The 15,653-nt window shown below is 29.8% G+C and overlaps 1 protein-coding gene across 2 annotated transcripts in view; it reads left to right on the top strand.

Annotated features, from left to right (window-relative positions):
• Positions 1-3,483: 3,483 nt before the first annotated feature.
• The window catches only part of LOC129965878 (dual specificity protein phosphatase CDC14C-like), a 207,311-nt gene continuing 195,141 nt past the window's right edge, over positions 3,484-15,653 (top strand). Inside the window, exon 1 of one of the 2 annotated variants that reach the window (XM_056080128.1) lies at positions 3,484-3,797. In XM_056080128.1, coding sequence (XP_055936103.1) covers positions 3,746-3,797 — 52 coding nt within the window. In that variant the 5' untranslated portion in view covers positions 3,484-3,745. The remainder of the gene's footprint in view (positions 3,798-15,653) is intronic. The other variant, XM_056080130.1, reaches the window with a different exon arrangement.

The following is a 15,653-nucleotide window of genomic DNA, read 5'->3' on the forward strand; positions in this document are numbered from 1 at the left end:
TTTTTTGAGATTACAATACTTCCTGTATAATTCGTAAGCGAGAAAGTAAAAAGTTCAGGATCTTGAACTTATTTTATTACAAAATGAAGAAAACAGGTTCAATTCGTCTGTCTGGTGTTTGCATTTTTATCTTTCCTTATCTAAACATATAAATGTAGATTATAATCCGCCATCTACTACCTTCTTCAGTACTATCACCATTGCATCCTTAGGAATTTGAGAATCCTTAGCTTTTAACCAAATTCTACATCTGATAAAAAAAAAGTAACCCGTAGAGAAATCAGAGAAAAAGGCTATTACCTCTGATTTCTCCTCTGAATAAAATGTCTGCTTTCTCTATTTCTTCCGCATGGAAGGGGAAAAAGTGAGATGCAATAAAAACATTAGAACATTTTTTTCTTTAATACACAACAAAAAATAGATTTTAATCTAGTTACGGTAGTAATTTAATAATAAAGCAATTAACATAAAATGCGCTAATATTACAAAATTATTAAATTGACAATTTCAGATTAGTTAAATAAGATGCAAATTATTAATAAGTAAAAGATAATAAAAAAAAGATAAAAGAATAAAGCACTTTTTAAATTCATTTATAGAATCCTGCCAAAATTTGAATTCAACAATTTATAACTTTGAAAAAACAATTCTTGTATACATGTATAAATTTTGTTCGTGTATCTTGGAAACGGTTATAACGATTTGCTGCAAATTTGATATATAGATACAGTTTTGCTTTTTATCTATATAGGTAACTTTCCTGAAAAAAAAATGTATTTTACCCCCTCCCCTTTTTTTATAACTATTAGAGTAAGTATATTCCACTTCGAACAGTGAGCAGTGCAGTAGAGTGGTTGTGATTGACGTATGTGTTGGGGGTCCTTGGTACGAATCGCATTTCTTACTTTATTTTTTTACATATATATCTATATTTAACATTTTTGCTTTTTAGGTTTATCTATATAGGTATCTTTCCTGAAAAAATACGATTCTACTCATAAAAAAGAACATTTTTTATAAATTATTATTAGAGCCTTTTTTTTATCTGCTTTCATGCTGAAGATGTCTAATAGTGCCATTTTGGACAATCTGTTATCACCATGGTAAAACTGAATGTAAGTTTAAGAATAAGTAATGATAGCTTTACTGTAAAATGAATATCGTAATATAGCAGATTGTTTCGAATAACGTGTTAAACTTCGTTCATGATTTTTTTTTTATTTTAATGACCAGTTCATGTGTAGGTAAAATTGAAAAATATTCATATGTAATCAGTATGGTATTCGTATCTAAATATTCTCTCTCTCTCTCTCTCTCTATATATATATATATATATATATATATATATATATATATATATATATATATATATATATATATATATATATATATATATGTAATGATATTTTAACTCAAATTCAATTTAATTAATTTTCATAGTAACTTCATCTTAATTTAGCCCATAGTAACTTCATTCTAAAATATTCTCTTATTTCGTGATCCAATTCCACTTTCTCTATTTAATTAATTCCAGAGAAGCTTTATAAAATTGCTGAATCGGCTAAACGCCAACACTTTCACACACTCAGCGTGAAGGGATAGAAAAATGTCCAGTAAGCACATTCTTTTTAAATGATCCCTGTGTTTCCCTTGCTTGTGATTGACATGCGTCAGAAATCCCTATCAGAATCTTAATAATATATTAGCACCGTAAAAAAGTATTTTCCCTATCCATATCTCATGTTATATAAGACGAGGGATAATTTATTTCTCTCTTCTTCCCCACTTCTGCTTTTGTGCCGCTCTGTGGCGGACGTGTCATGTCCGCGCTTGCTTGTAAATAATGCCTTCGTCTCCAAGATGAAATAAAACGACGTCACGAAATCACAAGTCTCTTCACTGTCTTCAAACTGTATTCTGCTTCAACTAAAATAATGCTCACACACACACACACACACACACACACACACACACACACACACACACACACACACACACACACACACACACACACACACACACACACACACACACACACACACACACACACACACATTTTAGGAAATGAAATATATTTAAAACATTTCTATGAGAAGTACATTTCTGATAAATATATCTCCTGTTACTTAAATTTGTGGATACAGCATCACCACAAATAAATGCATTTTGGTGAAAGTTCTGTTTAAATTTAACAGAGATTATTCAGTTCAATTTCTCATTTAGTACGATGAATAATTTAAAACAATTCGAATTGCTTTCTGATTAATTGATTTTTTTTTCTGGCGCAAGACTGGCCAAGCTGTGCCAAACTCGTGTTAATTTAAAATACAAAAAAAATTTCGATTAAAAACAGAAAGTTTTTTGAAGAAATATTGGAATATTTTTAAGCGAAAGAAATTGATTTTGATAACATCACAGACGCATGGCAAGCGAAGCTGTGCATGTTATTTAACATTTAACTATAATTTCAACTACAATGTGAAGTGACATCACTTACTTTTTTTTGTCTGTAAAATACATTGTGGATTCCAAAATTAAATTAATGTAACGCTTATGAAGTGTATCGCATCAGCGTAAATTGACTTCATCGAATTTTTAAAAAAAAATCTAAGTTAAGGTTAACGTTACTATTAAAATGATACGAGGAAAAAATGTTTTATACTAAGGTTTTTATTGCAAATGATTTTTCGAAAATATATTTGAATAATAAAATCATTACCTTTTATTTTTCAAATAAAAATAAATGCATTGATCAAGTAAAATATACATAAGTTCTTTGCTAAAAGGTAAAACAGTTGCTGAAACACTTCATTTGTTAAACGCATTGAGTTTAGATAAGATTCTTAATCGTTAAAAATTGTCGTGTTTTAAGTAAGTCTTGAGTATTCAAAGTTAAAACACAAATAAACCATTAAACTTCAATCAATGATATCGAATGACTGCTTCTATCTTTAAACGGATTAACCTAGAGGAAGTATTTTAATAATAAATCAAACGAAGTAGAAAAGGAATTTAAAAAGAATTCAACAAAGCAATTTAATCAATTAAATTAACTTTAACCGAAAAGTCTTAAGATAAATAAAAAGTTCTTATACGTTCAAATATTCCGCTTGTTCACCATATAAATATTTAAACCTTCCAAAAGAAAAGCAAACAAAAAAGTTCTGATCTATAGCATGAAAAAAAAAATCAAAGATAGGAATAAAGTATAACTTTCTTTCCGCAAGCCTTTCCGCAAACCAAATAATTCTTTATTTGTTTGAGTTGGCACGATCTCTTGAAGTGATTCTTCTTACCAATAATTTACGAATAGGTATCCCAATAGATAGCGCTGCCTTCCGTTACATCAAGTCCCGCTCTCGTGATTCATTGGCTGAGCGGTCATGACGTAACCCGACACGGTTTGAATTGGAGACTGTGTTTTCATCTGCATGCATCATTCGAAGCACTTCATTCACGTCGGTTTTCATTCCAGCGACGGGAGTCGACTGGGACAGTGGAAGTTGCGTCGTGCCTGGTTTGAACACTTTGGTAAACAAAATGGATAGCAACTATCTGCAGTTCAGAGGTCCTATTTCCGATAGTCAGGTGATAGGTCGCATAAGTTTTTGTTGCTCTCTGAGGTTTTGCGTTTGTTGATATTGCAGCGCGGGAATTTTATTTGTTGAGGAATTTTGAGAAATTGTTACTTGTGTTAAACTTATATTTTTTGGTGACTGTTTTTTTTTTTATGTCAAGTTGACCAATGGATACCATCAATCAGAGTATCATAGTCCATGTGGCGGAGTATATTAAAGGTAAGATCAAGTTTCAGAAAAATAGTGTATTTAACTTAGACATGGAGAAGAATTTGAAAATTAATGTGAAAAAAAAAAGAATTACACAGAAAAGAACACATTCCAAATATCGCATTTCCTTTGGGTTTAAATGTGAATTTATGTTGAATAGTTCGTGATAAAAATTCTATAATATATTTTCAGAAAAAAAATATTACAAATCAAATTTTGACATTTTAATAAAAATATTTACCCATCCATGCTTAGAAATTCACCGCAACCCCTGCAGTATTATCTATATATATCGTTCAAATAAATAATAAACGATAGAAAGATATCTATACAAATTAATAAACAATTAAAATTATTGTAAAATTTTAAAATTTGTTAATTAAGATCAATAAAATCTTTTTATACATATTAAAGCATTATGTACCGTAGCTTATCTGATATATTAAATACCAAATTATTAAAATGTAATATTGTTTCAAAATTCTAATTGGATGTACGAAGTTGATATGCTGCTTCATATGAAACGTTTTTTATTGGAAATAGTTGTTTAAAAAAAGGAAAAATACTTCACTGTAAACCAGATGATTCTCACAATAAATTAAAAATATTTTTTCAGAGACTGTTTAATAAACTATTAGAATCTAAAATGAAATACTGTGTAGTTGCTATGTAAGGGATAACTGTTAATCTTAAACCTTATGGGATGTAATTAAATATATATATATTTTTTCATTATTTTTATTTCTATATTTTCTCCCAGTGGTGATATAAGATGATTACCAAATAGTTTACTTTTAAGGATTCAAAATTTTCTGCCCCTTTCTTTAATCGTGGCTGTACCTTAGCTTTATCAAATTCTAACACACACACACACACACACACACACACACACACACACACACACACACACACACACACACACACACACACACACACACACACACATACACACACACACACACACCTTCATAATAATGTACGTAATATAGTTAAAAGAAAAATTCTTGATAAAAGTGTAATCAAACGTAATTTTTAAATTAGAAATTATTATTCAGGACCCATGGGCATATTCTAGCTATTTTTTTTTCTAAATATGTTTATTTTGCTATACATCAATACAAATTTATTGCACAAGAAACTATTGATGAAGTTCAGAGTGTATTTTACTGGTTTATGCCATATGATAAAAGAGGCTTTACAAATAATTCTTTGCAAAAACAAGCTGCTGATAGCGCAATAATTAACTTTATTGATTATCTATAATTTGTAGTTTGTTGATTTCCATTATGTAACTGCATCCAATTATTTCTAGAAAAAAAATTCTTCAACCGTACCTCAGTTGTATTTTATAAATATTGTTTAATTAAATAAAATTATTTCTCATGTTGCTATTTTTATTATTCAAATGAAAACTGAAATTTAAGAAACTAAAAGAGCAAACGATAATTTACTTAGGAAAAATTATTTCATCAAATTGAAAATGCTTTATTAGAAGAAGAAGAAGGCTTTTAGAAAATCTCATTAAGAATTGCGCGAAGCAATTTAAACAATATCCGAAACTCATTTCCTAAAATGATTTGCAGATAGTTCATTTATGCTAATGATGTGCATAATTTACTTAATGCTTTATTCACAAAAGTGGCTCTCTTATTTGCGCTTGTTATGTTCCCTCGAGTTAGCCGTGTAGCTGAAAGTGAGAAAGTTAAATTCTACTAAGAGTTCCAGATGTTTGGTCATGTGTTCTTGGCACATAATTATTTTTTTAATTCAAAATACATTCTTCCATTTTTGTTTCTTATAAACATTTCTCTTTCTTTGTGATTTAATGAAAATTGTCTCATAAACTTATTTTTTTTATAACAGATGTCAACAGTTCTTTCAACATGGCGTTGATATAGTGACCTAATTTTGTGTTTTTGTAAAAGAATATTTATTTTTTACAAAATGGTTCGCATCTGAGTTTGTGTTTCCTTATTAACATAGAATATGTTGAAAGGTTTAGTTTGTCTAGTTGTAAATTTAACGCAGAAAATGATTTGTAATATTGAAGCTTTGCCACATGAGTACTTTTCATTCTTTCTGTAGTACCAAATTAAATGTCTGAAATAATTTCCATACCGAAAACAAATGGTTGAATTAGATATTTTCTTGCACAATTTACCATTGATTTAACTTTAAAATATACGATTACATTATTATTACGAAATATAAAAAATATATTCCCTGCCTTGTTGCGGTTCAACTTTTATGGCATGGTTCAGACGTCCTGGATCATCCGGTATAGTAAAGAATTTTAATTTGGTCCGAATAAGAATAAAATGACCCAGATTATAGAGTTTGTTTTATTTGTGTGCAGGTTTCTTAAATTGAAAAAATTATAAAATTATTTATTAAATTTAATTTTAAAAAATAGATTTTGAAGAATTTTTCACCATTTCAACTAATTATAAAATGTTTATTTTAATGCATAATATCAGTTCGGTATTTTATTTTATTTAAATCTTTTTAATTTCTATAATGTGGAAAGTGATATTATCTCACTGTAAATATAAAATGGCCAAATGTTTTCTATTAACCGGACTTTCCGGGTTTTCACTTTAAGTCCCGGATTGAATTTCAGAAAAACTTTGATCTATTTGTCTTAGTTTTATGTAAAATAGACTGATTTCCGATTTCCTAAAATTTCCGTTGGGGATAGCTGACAATCTGGGATTCTTCCTGGAATCCAAAATGTTCTTTAGTTCATTGGACCAAGAATGGCTATATTCTATATGTAGAATTTGGGGAGAAGAATTATTAAAATACTAATTTTTTTAGCAATTAAACTAGCAGTTGAAACTAAAATTAGCAATTAGAACTAGCAATTAGAAACTAAATTTAGCAATTAGAAATTAAAATTAAAATTAATAAATTAGTATAGTTTTAGGAAGCTTTATACGCCAAGTTAACTGTCAAAAACCAGGCTTATCTTTGTTAAACCATGTCGTCTATTCAAAATAGATATTTCCGTGATTAATTAGATGATTGTAGAAAGGCATTTCAAGTGCTTTATTGATTTTCTATTATATCAGAAAACAGACAGAAAAGGTCTAAAAAGTTACAAAATTTTATTTTGTTTGATTATTGAAACTCTTTCCCTCAAAAAGCTATCTGATCGAAAGTAGTATGTAACTACACGAGAAAGGCCAATTTAAGCAATAAAACCAGTTCCGAAAACTCTTGAACTCAGCGATTTCTGCACTGATCGATTGAAATGAAATAAAAACGAGAAAGAAAAATGATTATATTGTCGGATTTCATTCTAGAATTCACTTTCTTGACACGTTTTTCAAAACCTTTCGATATGAGCTTAATATAACATAAAAGTTTCGTCATGAAAGACAAACTGTCTTCGATTTTTGTGTAGGAGGTACACTGCGTCACATCGAACCTTATTCGACGATGTTCGTTTCTCCATGACATCTGAATCGAAAAATTCGTTTTCTGTTGCCTAAATCAATATAAAGCTAAAGTTTCCAGTTTAGTGAAATGACACAGTTACAAAATAATATTTCTTATTGCTTTAAGAGCTCACGGTGCAATTTAAATTAAGCACTGATTCACAGCACAAACAAATCATTCTTGTTTTTTAATAACATTCATCGTCATGCGAAGTGTCATTCAATGAATTTTTCTGGAGAATATGTTATGCATGTTAAGATGTCTTTTATTCTAATTTAAATCTTAATTAATTTTCTAATTTACATTGGAAATTAGCCCATATAAACTTCATTCTAAAACGTTCTCTTATTTTCTGATACAATTCCCACTTTTTTTTTTTATTTAATTAACCCTTTCCAGGGCCGTGGGAAGTATGCTTCCCACCAAATTTATCAATCTTTGTATGAAATTATGTAGGTTGGCATAAGTTCTGACACATTTTTTTAGAAAGACAGAAACCTAAGTGCTTCAGTTCTTTATCTCACACAAAATGATGTGTCTTGATTTGTCACTTAATTATTAATTAACCAAATTAATTAATGAATCAAATTGAATTTATCTAATAAGCTAAATGAATCCTTTTTCTTATTCTAATTTCAAGCCTAAAAATATTTTAACATAATATGACCAGAAAAAAATGGCCTTTTAAAGGGTTAACTCAACATGCGCTCTATAAAACTGCTAGGCTCAGCATTTTTTCACACTCCGAGTAAAGGGATAAAAATCCTTAATGCTTGTAACATTCCTTTATAAAGATACCTAAAATTCCCTTGCCTAAATCGATATGTGTCAAAGAAATCCCTATCAAAATCTCCGAGTAGAACCACTGAAGGGAAAAATTTTGGTTTTTTTTTTCTGCTCTTGTGTCGTAATGTAGACTGACGTATTTCTTACTATTTACTGTTTTTGTGTAAATTATGCCTCCCGTAGTGAAATAAGGCAAAGTTAAATTTTCTTCTTCTTGGCCACGTATCTCCTAAAATATGTTTACATTTTTTGTAGAATGAAATAAATACGTGAAATTCAGAGCTACATAGATTTTTTATTTGATATATTAAATTTGCGTTAAATTTTCCTCTTATGCGATTAATTTAATCGACTTTTATTTATTTATTTGTTTGTATCTTAAATTAAGAAACAATGTTTCATATCAATTCATGTTCATGTGATACATATCAAATGCTGTGCGCCATTTCGATTTCGTAACTACTGTGCATCGTATCTAGAAAAAAGAATTTAACCCTTTCTAGGGCCGTGGGAAGTATGCTTCCCACCAAATTTATCAATCTTTGTATGAATTTATGTAGGTTGGCATAAGTTCTGACAAATTTTTTTAGAAAGACAGAAACTTAGATGCTTCAGTTCTTTATCTCAGACAAAATGATGTGTCTTGATTTGTTACTTAATTATTAATTAACCAAATTAATTAATTAATCAAATTAAATTTATCTAATAAGCTAAATGAATCCCTTTTCTTATTCTAATTTCAAGCTTAAAAATATTTTAACATAATATGACTAGAAAAAAAATGGCCGTTTAAAGGGTTAAAAGATATTTAAATTTCTAATTCGAATCATCGTCGTTTGATTCGTTTATCTTTATTTTATTCTTAAATTTGCTATTAATTATGTGGCAATGATTACGTGTATATAAAATGTATTTAACACCATCACAATGCGCATGTCTATAAATTCAGTAACTACAATAAAGAAAACTATTATTGTAATGTATGCTTAAAAGTATTTTTAAAACTCTATTACAATTACCGGAAATTATATGGCAATAAAATTGCTATTACAGAAAGGATTATTATATTTTAATTTTAAAGTAGTTCAAAAAAGGTTTTAGTGCATAAATATATTTCAAATTTCATGAGGAACCAGTGAGTATGATCGGCCCAAAAATTTTTCTCATATTCTAGAATAAAGCTGTAATCTTTCCCCTTTCCCTTGCATAAAGTTATTGACCTTAAGCAAGACCACGAAAACCACTAGTGATCAAGTTTTTATTTTCAGAACTGGATGCCTTTTTTTCGTCTGATTGAAACTATAATTTGACTTAAATCTGCAATTTTAGCAACAAATTAACTTTCTCATTTATTTTTTCATTGCGTTTTTTAGCTGTCGCGTTTATATGCATGTGAAAGTACAGACCAACAGACAGTTAATCTTTTGACGGAATTGATTTCAGAGCCGCGGTGGCCTGGTGGTAAGGTCTCGGCTTCGGAACCGGAGGGTTTCAAGTTCGAGACGCGATTCCACCGAAGAACCGACGTGTAAGGGGGTCTGTTGCACGTTAAATGCGTCCTGACCAAACGTCCTCCCGCTGGTGTGGTGTGGAGAGGGGGGTGCCAGCACAGGTGTCGTCCTCGTCATCGCATCTAACCGCGGTTCAAAATTACGAGGTCCGTCCCAAAATAGCCCAAGTGTTGCTTCAAACGGGACGTTAATATAACTAAACCAAAGCAACGGAATTGATTTCAAGTTTCACTCGAATCTGTGCACTACATTTATTTATTTAACTCTTTGCGTTTTATAGTTACGACGTTCATTTGTCCTCGGACAGTCAGCCATCCAGACAGACTACCTGTGAACAAGTTTCGTAAAAAATTTGAGTTGGAATCTATAATTTTGACCCAAAGACCTTATATCAAATTTTATTTATATAATTCAATGCCTTTTTGAGCTATCATGTTCGCGAACCATAATTCCAAAAATGTATTTTTCTATTTCGGTGAAGTCCGATGCGTGGAGATTCCCCAAAATATCGAGTTTAAATTTTTTGGTGATTGCTAAATTTTCTCTTTGTACGCTTCGTTTACAAAAAAGCAAAAATATTAAAAATTTTTAAAAATTTTCCTTCAAATTATGTAAATAAAATTCTTCCTTGCGAGCGCTACTACAAAATAAATACTGTAAATATAAAATAAATAAAATTATTAAAACGAAAATAAAATTATAATAATTCGATTATAATTATAATCAGATTCTATTTTTGCCTCGAAATATAGTAGCATATAATATTATAGTAGCGAAATATAGTAGCGAAATATAATAGCATACTAATATTTTAGGTTTTATTAGTGTATATTATTTTAATTTTAAAATTTACTCTTAATTGCATAACAGCGTTCACATTAATACAGAAAATGTATCTAGTCGTTCAAACGCACGTGAGTAGAAATCTAGTAACTAAAACAGTGAGTTTAGTTTAGTTCTATTAACGTCCCGTTTTAAAGCAACGTAAGGGCTATTTTGGGACGAACTTCGCATTTGAACTGCACTCAGATAACGGGGATGACACTTGGCTGGATCCTCCCCTCTTCAAGCTTCCACCCCATATCAACGGGAGCGCGTTTGGCCCCAACGGATATAGTGTGCACCAGACCTGATACCCTCTGGTCCCGTAGCTGAAACCTTACCACCAGGCTACCACGGCCCTAACTGAAGCGCTAAAAAAAGTATACTATTAAGTGTACTTAAAAATGTTTTTAAAAATAATTAAAATTAAAGAAAAAAATTTGTGGTAATAAAATTTTAATTAGGTTTAAATAAAATTCTGTTTTAAAAATAATTTTTTAAATTTTGGATAAACCTTTCTTTTTGAGCATCTACTACCTAAGAAGTAACTACGTGCAAAATTTGGTAGCTCTAAATTCAATGGTTCTTGTTGAACGATTATTTTAGTAATGTGTGTTGCAGTTTACAACTATAAACATTTTATTTTAAAAAATATTCTATTCTTAAATAAAATGAAAACTTTTTCAAAAATTTATAATTGGCGAAAATGAACCTGTTTCTTACACCTAATAATATCAATACACTAAGAAAGCTCTTGTATTTAATCAGTCCACATGGTAAGTGCGTGCAAAATACTATTTAGAGCACATTCAATCTTCTGTAGAAGAGTGAAAATTGTTAATGATCATTCGCATGTTCTGGTGCTACTGTTCTATTTATAGTTTTAGATCAGTTACGTTGAGATTATTATGAAAGTGTTACGTGAAGACTATGAAATGAGGTAAATTATCTCTGATTATCCCGGGTGACCTTTCTAACCGTGACCTAATAGCTAATTATTAAATCGTTTTTATTTGCAAAAATGCTCTAAATAGCGTAAGGATTCCTATTTTATATTGTTTCAGTTTTACTATATATTTTATATTGTTTCAGTTTTACTATATATTTTATATTGTTTTATACTTTAAAGATATCTATATTTTTTTTCTACTGTCCTCCGAATGTATTAGTTATTATTTTGAGATACTAACATCTAATATATTAAAAAAATTGTCGCCCTTTCATCTAACTTCGGTAAAATTTTAAGATACAGTACACTCCCGATTATCCGCGGAATTGGGTGGCGTGGCCGCCACGGATAACAAAAATCGCGGATAATCCGAAAGAAGCTAAAAACGGGTATAGCAAAAGAGAAAACAGTCATTCCAACTTTGAAAAATCGTTTTATGTACAATAAAACGTAAAATAAACAGCAGGAAATGTTTAATTAACGATTAATATTTTAGTATATCACTCAAAACTATTCTAAAATGCATTTTGTTAATGAAAACAGAAAAGTGCTTTGTACTTACGAGAGGCGTCAAGGATACACAGAAAAATTAATACATATGTACTGTTTTAATACTGTAATGTAATATGTAATTACAAAAGCATAACTGCAAAACTACACCTTTTGGAAGAAATCAGTCATTTGTGTTTGCTTCTTGCTTTGGAAGCATTTTCTCTTTGCTTGGAAGCAGAAAAAAAAAAAAAAAAAAAACTTAGTGCGGGGCAGGCGCGGATAACCCGCCCGCGGATAATCGGGAGTCTACTGTAATGTTATTTTTTTTGTCAGCTTTAGACCATTTTCATGGAAAAATTCGTCGTGCGTTTTCTATAGACTTTTGCTGATTGGTCTAAAGTAACGAAATTCAAAGTTTCATAACTTGGTCTGTTTGAATAACAGAAGAGTCCAATTTTTTTTATATTAAATGTTAATGCGTTAAGAATATTCTTCTAAATATGACTAATAGGACGGGTGGATTGTATAAATTTTAAATATTATTTTTTACTTTCATATTTATTAACTTAGGTAACAAAATATAATTCTTAACGTCGTTTTAAGCATATTTTTCCAATGCATATATTTTTAAGGTCTTAGAGATTTGCTATTAGGTCAGAGATTAGATAGATTTGAGATTAGAGTGGAAATTATTTGTGAATATTGGAAATATTAGTGAAATTGAATCACAGTATTATTCTGGTTGAAAAAACAGTTTTCATCTCTCCAGTTTCAAGCGACCTTATTCTCATATGAGACACGCTTTATAACGCTTTTATTCTGGAACTAAACAGATATGACGTCACACCACAACACAAGAGAATGTATAGTTAGGTTATTTTTATCTTGTGAGAGTTACTCATGCGATTTGATTCCAGATAGCGTGTTTCCAATTCTGGTGAAAAATCAAATCGCTTATTTATAGAGACATGAGTTCTTTCATGTATAAAACCGAAAGGAAATACAGAAGTGTTATTTCTAAAACCACTAAATTGTGTTGTTAAAAAACTTTTGTTTATGCTTTCTATGTTTTGTTTCATAATAATTCCTGACAATATTAATGTAAGCCTGTAATTTCTGTTTTGTTTCATAATAATTCCTATCAATATTAATGTAAGCCTGTAATTTCTGTTTTGTTTCATAATAATTCCTAACAATATTAATGTAAGCCTGTAATTTCTGTTTTGTTTCATAATAATTCCTATCAATATTAATGTAAGCCTGTAATTTCTGTTTTGTTTCATAATAATTCCTATCAATATTAATGTAAGCCTATAATTTATGTTCTGTTTTATAATAATTCCTATCAATATTAATGTAAGCCTGTAATTTCTGTTTTGTTTCATAATAATTCCTATCAATATTAATGTAAGCCTGTAATTTCTGCTTTATAATGACTAATATGTCGCTTATAGACTAATAATAGATAATTATGCATAGTTTACGATATGAAAAATAAATTCAACAAATTTTGCGTTACTTTTTACTTCTTTGTATATGCAACATAAAGTATAGTAATTGTGAAAAAATTCGAACAGATTTTGACAAATCTTCAGGTTTTAGACCTCCCTGTTTTCGGAAAGCACATTTTTAGCAAATGTCTGTCTGTCTGTAACAAAGATAACTCAAAAACGTTTTGAACTAGAAGGATTAAATTTGGTATATGGTCTTTATACCGAATTAGTAGATTTTCTTCAAATTTTGAGCTAAATCTCTTCAGAGGAAGTCTGCCTGTTCAGCTCCTCGAATAATAGAGAGATCTATATAGATAAAATTCGGAGAGCAGAATTGATATCTATAGTCTAGACACTTATCGAATTTTCAGCCAAATCCAACCAGTGATTGAGTTTTTGTTGGTTTGTATTATTAGAAACATATAAACATGAAAACTCAAAAAACGAAATTATTCAAATACATCGCATTTGATAGGGGTTTTTGTGAATACAGGGGTAGTTTTGTGTCAAATTTTTGTTTCAATAAAGTGAAAAAAAAAAAAAACACTTCTAAAACTGAAATTCGATTTTCGGATACTATTAGCCGCAATCTAGGGATTATTCGCCAAATAACTCGCCAAGGATTACATGATAAATTTAATAAAAATGGTAAATTTACGCCAATAGTTAATATTTCGTAACTATTGTACACCAATGCTATACAAAGTATTCTTGGGATAATTCCTTTATTGAGAGATAATTTCGGGAAGACTACTCCCGCTGGCTTTACACTGTTACTTCTAAAAGTTATCTAAAATTCAAATTTGATTTTCGGATATTAAGAATAGCAAGCCAGGGATTAATCGCCAAATAACTCGCCAAGGATGATACGATAGATTCAACAAAATTGTTAAATTCGTGTCAAAGATTAATATTCGTTAACTATTGGACGCCAATACTATGCAAAGCATTCTTGGGATAACATCTTTATTGTTATACAAAGTTTTGGGGTGACCTTCTGGTTTTACACTGAGGCTCGATTAGAATTTTGACTTGCTTGTTTTAAGCTCTTTCCTCTTTTAACCCTACATCTCTTCTTTACTTGTTTCTTTTTATTGATATTAATCTAAGTACGGCTATTGCTGATGTATATTAGATTGGAAATGATGACACCCAACCATTTATTTGCATCTAACATATTAACATCAATGTGGTATGACGGGAGAGTTTTCGTTCAATTGAGCGCTATCGTATGCATTCTGGAAATGACCTGACCTCAGCTGATCGTCGGTATCGTAATCGCAAATACGGAAACTCCCACATCGTTCTGCTCACTTTTTTATTGACTCAACACTATCCTAACTAGCAATTCTGTTTTTATTCTGCTGTTTTTTGTTGTTGTAGGAAACTTGACAAAAGGAAGCGAGAGAAGTATTTACGTTGCCTCGTGTAAATAAAACGCTAACTAGAATAGGATAGTGGGCGTCTGTTACCATGAAACAGTTTTGCTTCTGCGTTTTTATTTAGTCGGATTTCTGTCGGAGTATCGAATTCTATTATATTCATTATTGAACAGATATATAAATTTTTAAATGCTATGAGACCGTTTCATGTGATTTTCCAGTCAGTGGCGTATTTAGGTATTTTGCTGTCCAAGGCACTTAGTGAAGCCCCTCTTTTAATAAGATAGTCAATTTATGTTTTGTCAATTTGTGTTTTTTTATGTTTTGTCCCGTAATATTTTCTATTTAAATCTTTAATTTTTAATTAATTTATTATTTGATTATTTATTATTAATTTATTATTAATATAATGGGCAAATAGCTGATCGATTAGTATAGATAATTACGAAAAATGAATAGATCAAATTTTGTGTTGCTTTTACTGGACATGTTTACACTCAGGATCGACTAGAATTTTTTTTCTTTTTTGGTTGTGTGAATTTGTTTCTTCTTTTAACCTTATATCTCTTCTTCCTTAAATGCAAAACAGTTGTTTCATGTGACTTCTTAGTCTATGGTTTATTTATGTATTTAGGTATTAGTCAATGCATATAATGAGACCCTTTTTTAATATGATAATGAACTTATTCCATATTTCAATACATTTTTAAAGATTTAATTTATGTTAGTATTTATTATTTTATCAACTTCCTGTATGTGAATTTGTTTTTATTTGTCTCTTATAATGTAGACTACCTGTATGCGCGATTATACGCAATATTATCGAAACTGATATTACATTATATAAAAATAATCTAATAACTTAAGTAAATGTAATGTAACATATATGATAGTTTAGTTTAGTTATATTAACTTCCCATTGTAAAGCAACACTAGGGATATTTTGGGACAAAGCTCGTAATTTTGAACCACGGTCAGATGACGAGGAC

This window comes from Argiope bruennichi, chromosome 4, assembly GCF_947563725.1.
Source record: "Argiope bruennichi chromosome 4, qqArgBrue1.1, whole genome shotgun sequence".
Classification (NCBI taxonomy): Eukaryota; Metazoa; Arthropoda; class Arachnida; order Araneae; family Araneidae; genus Argiope; species Argiope bruennichi.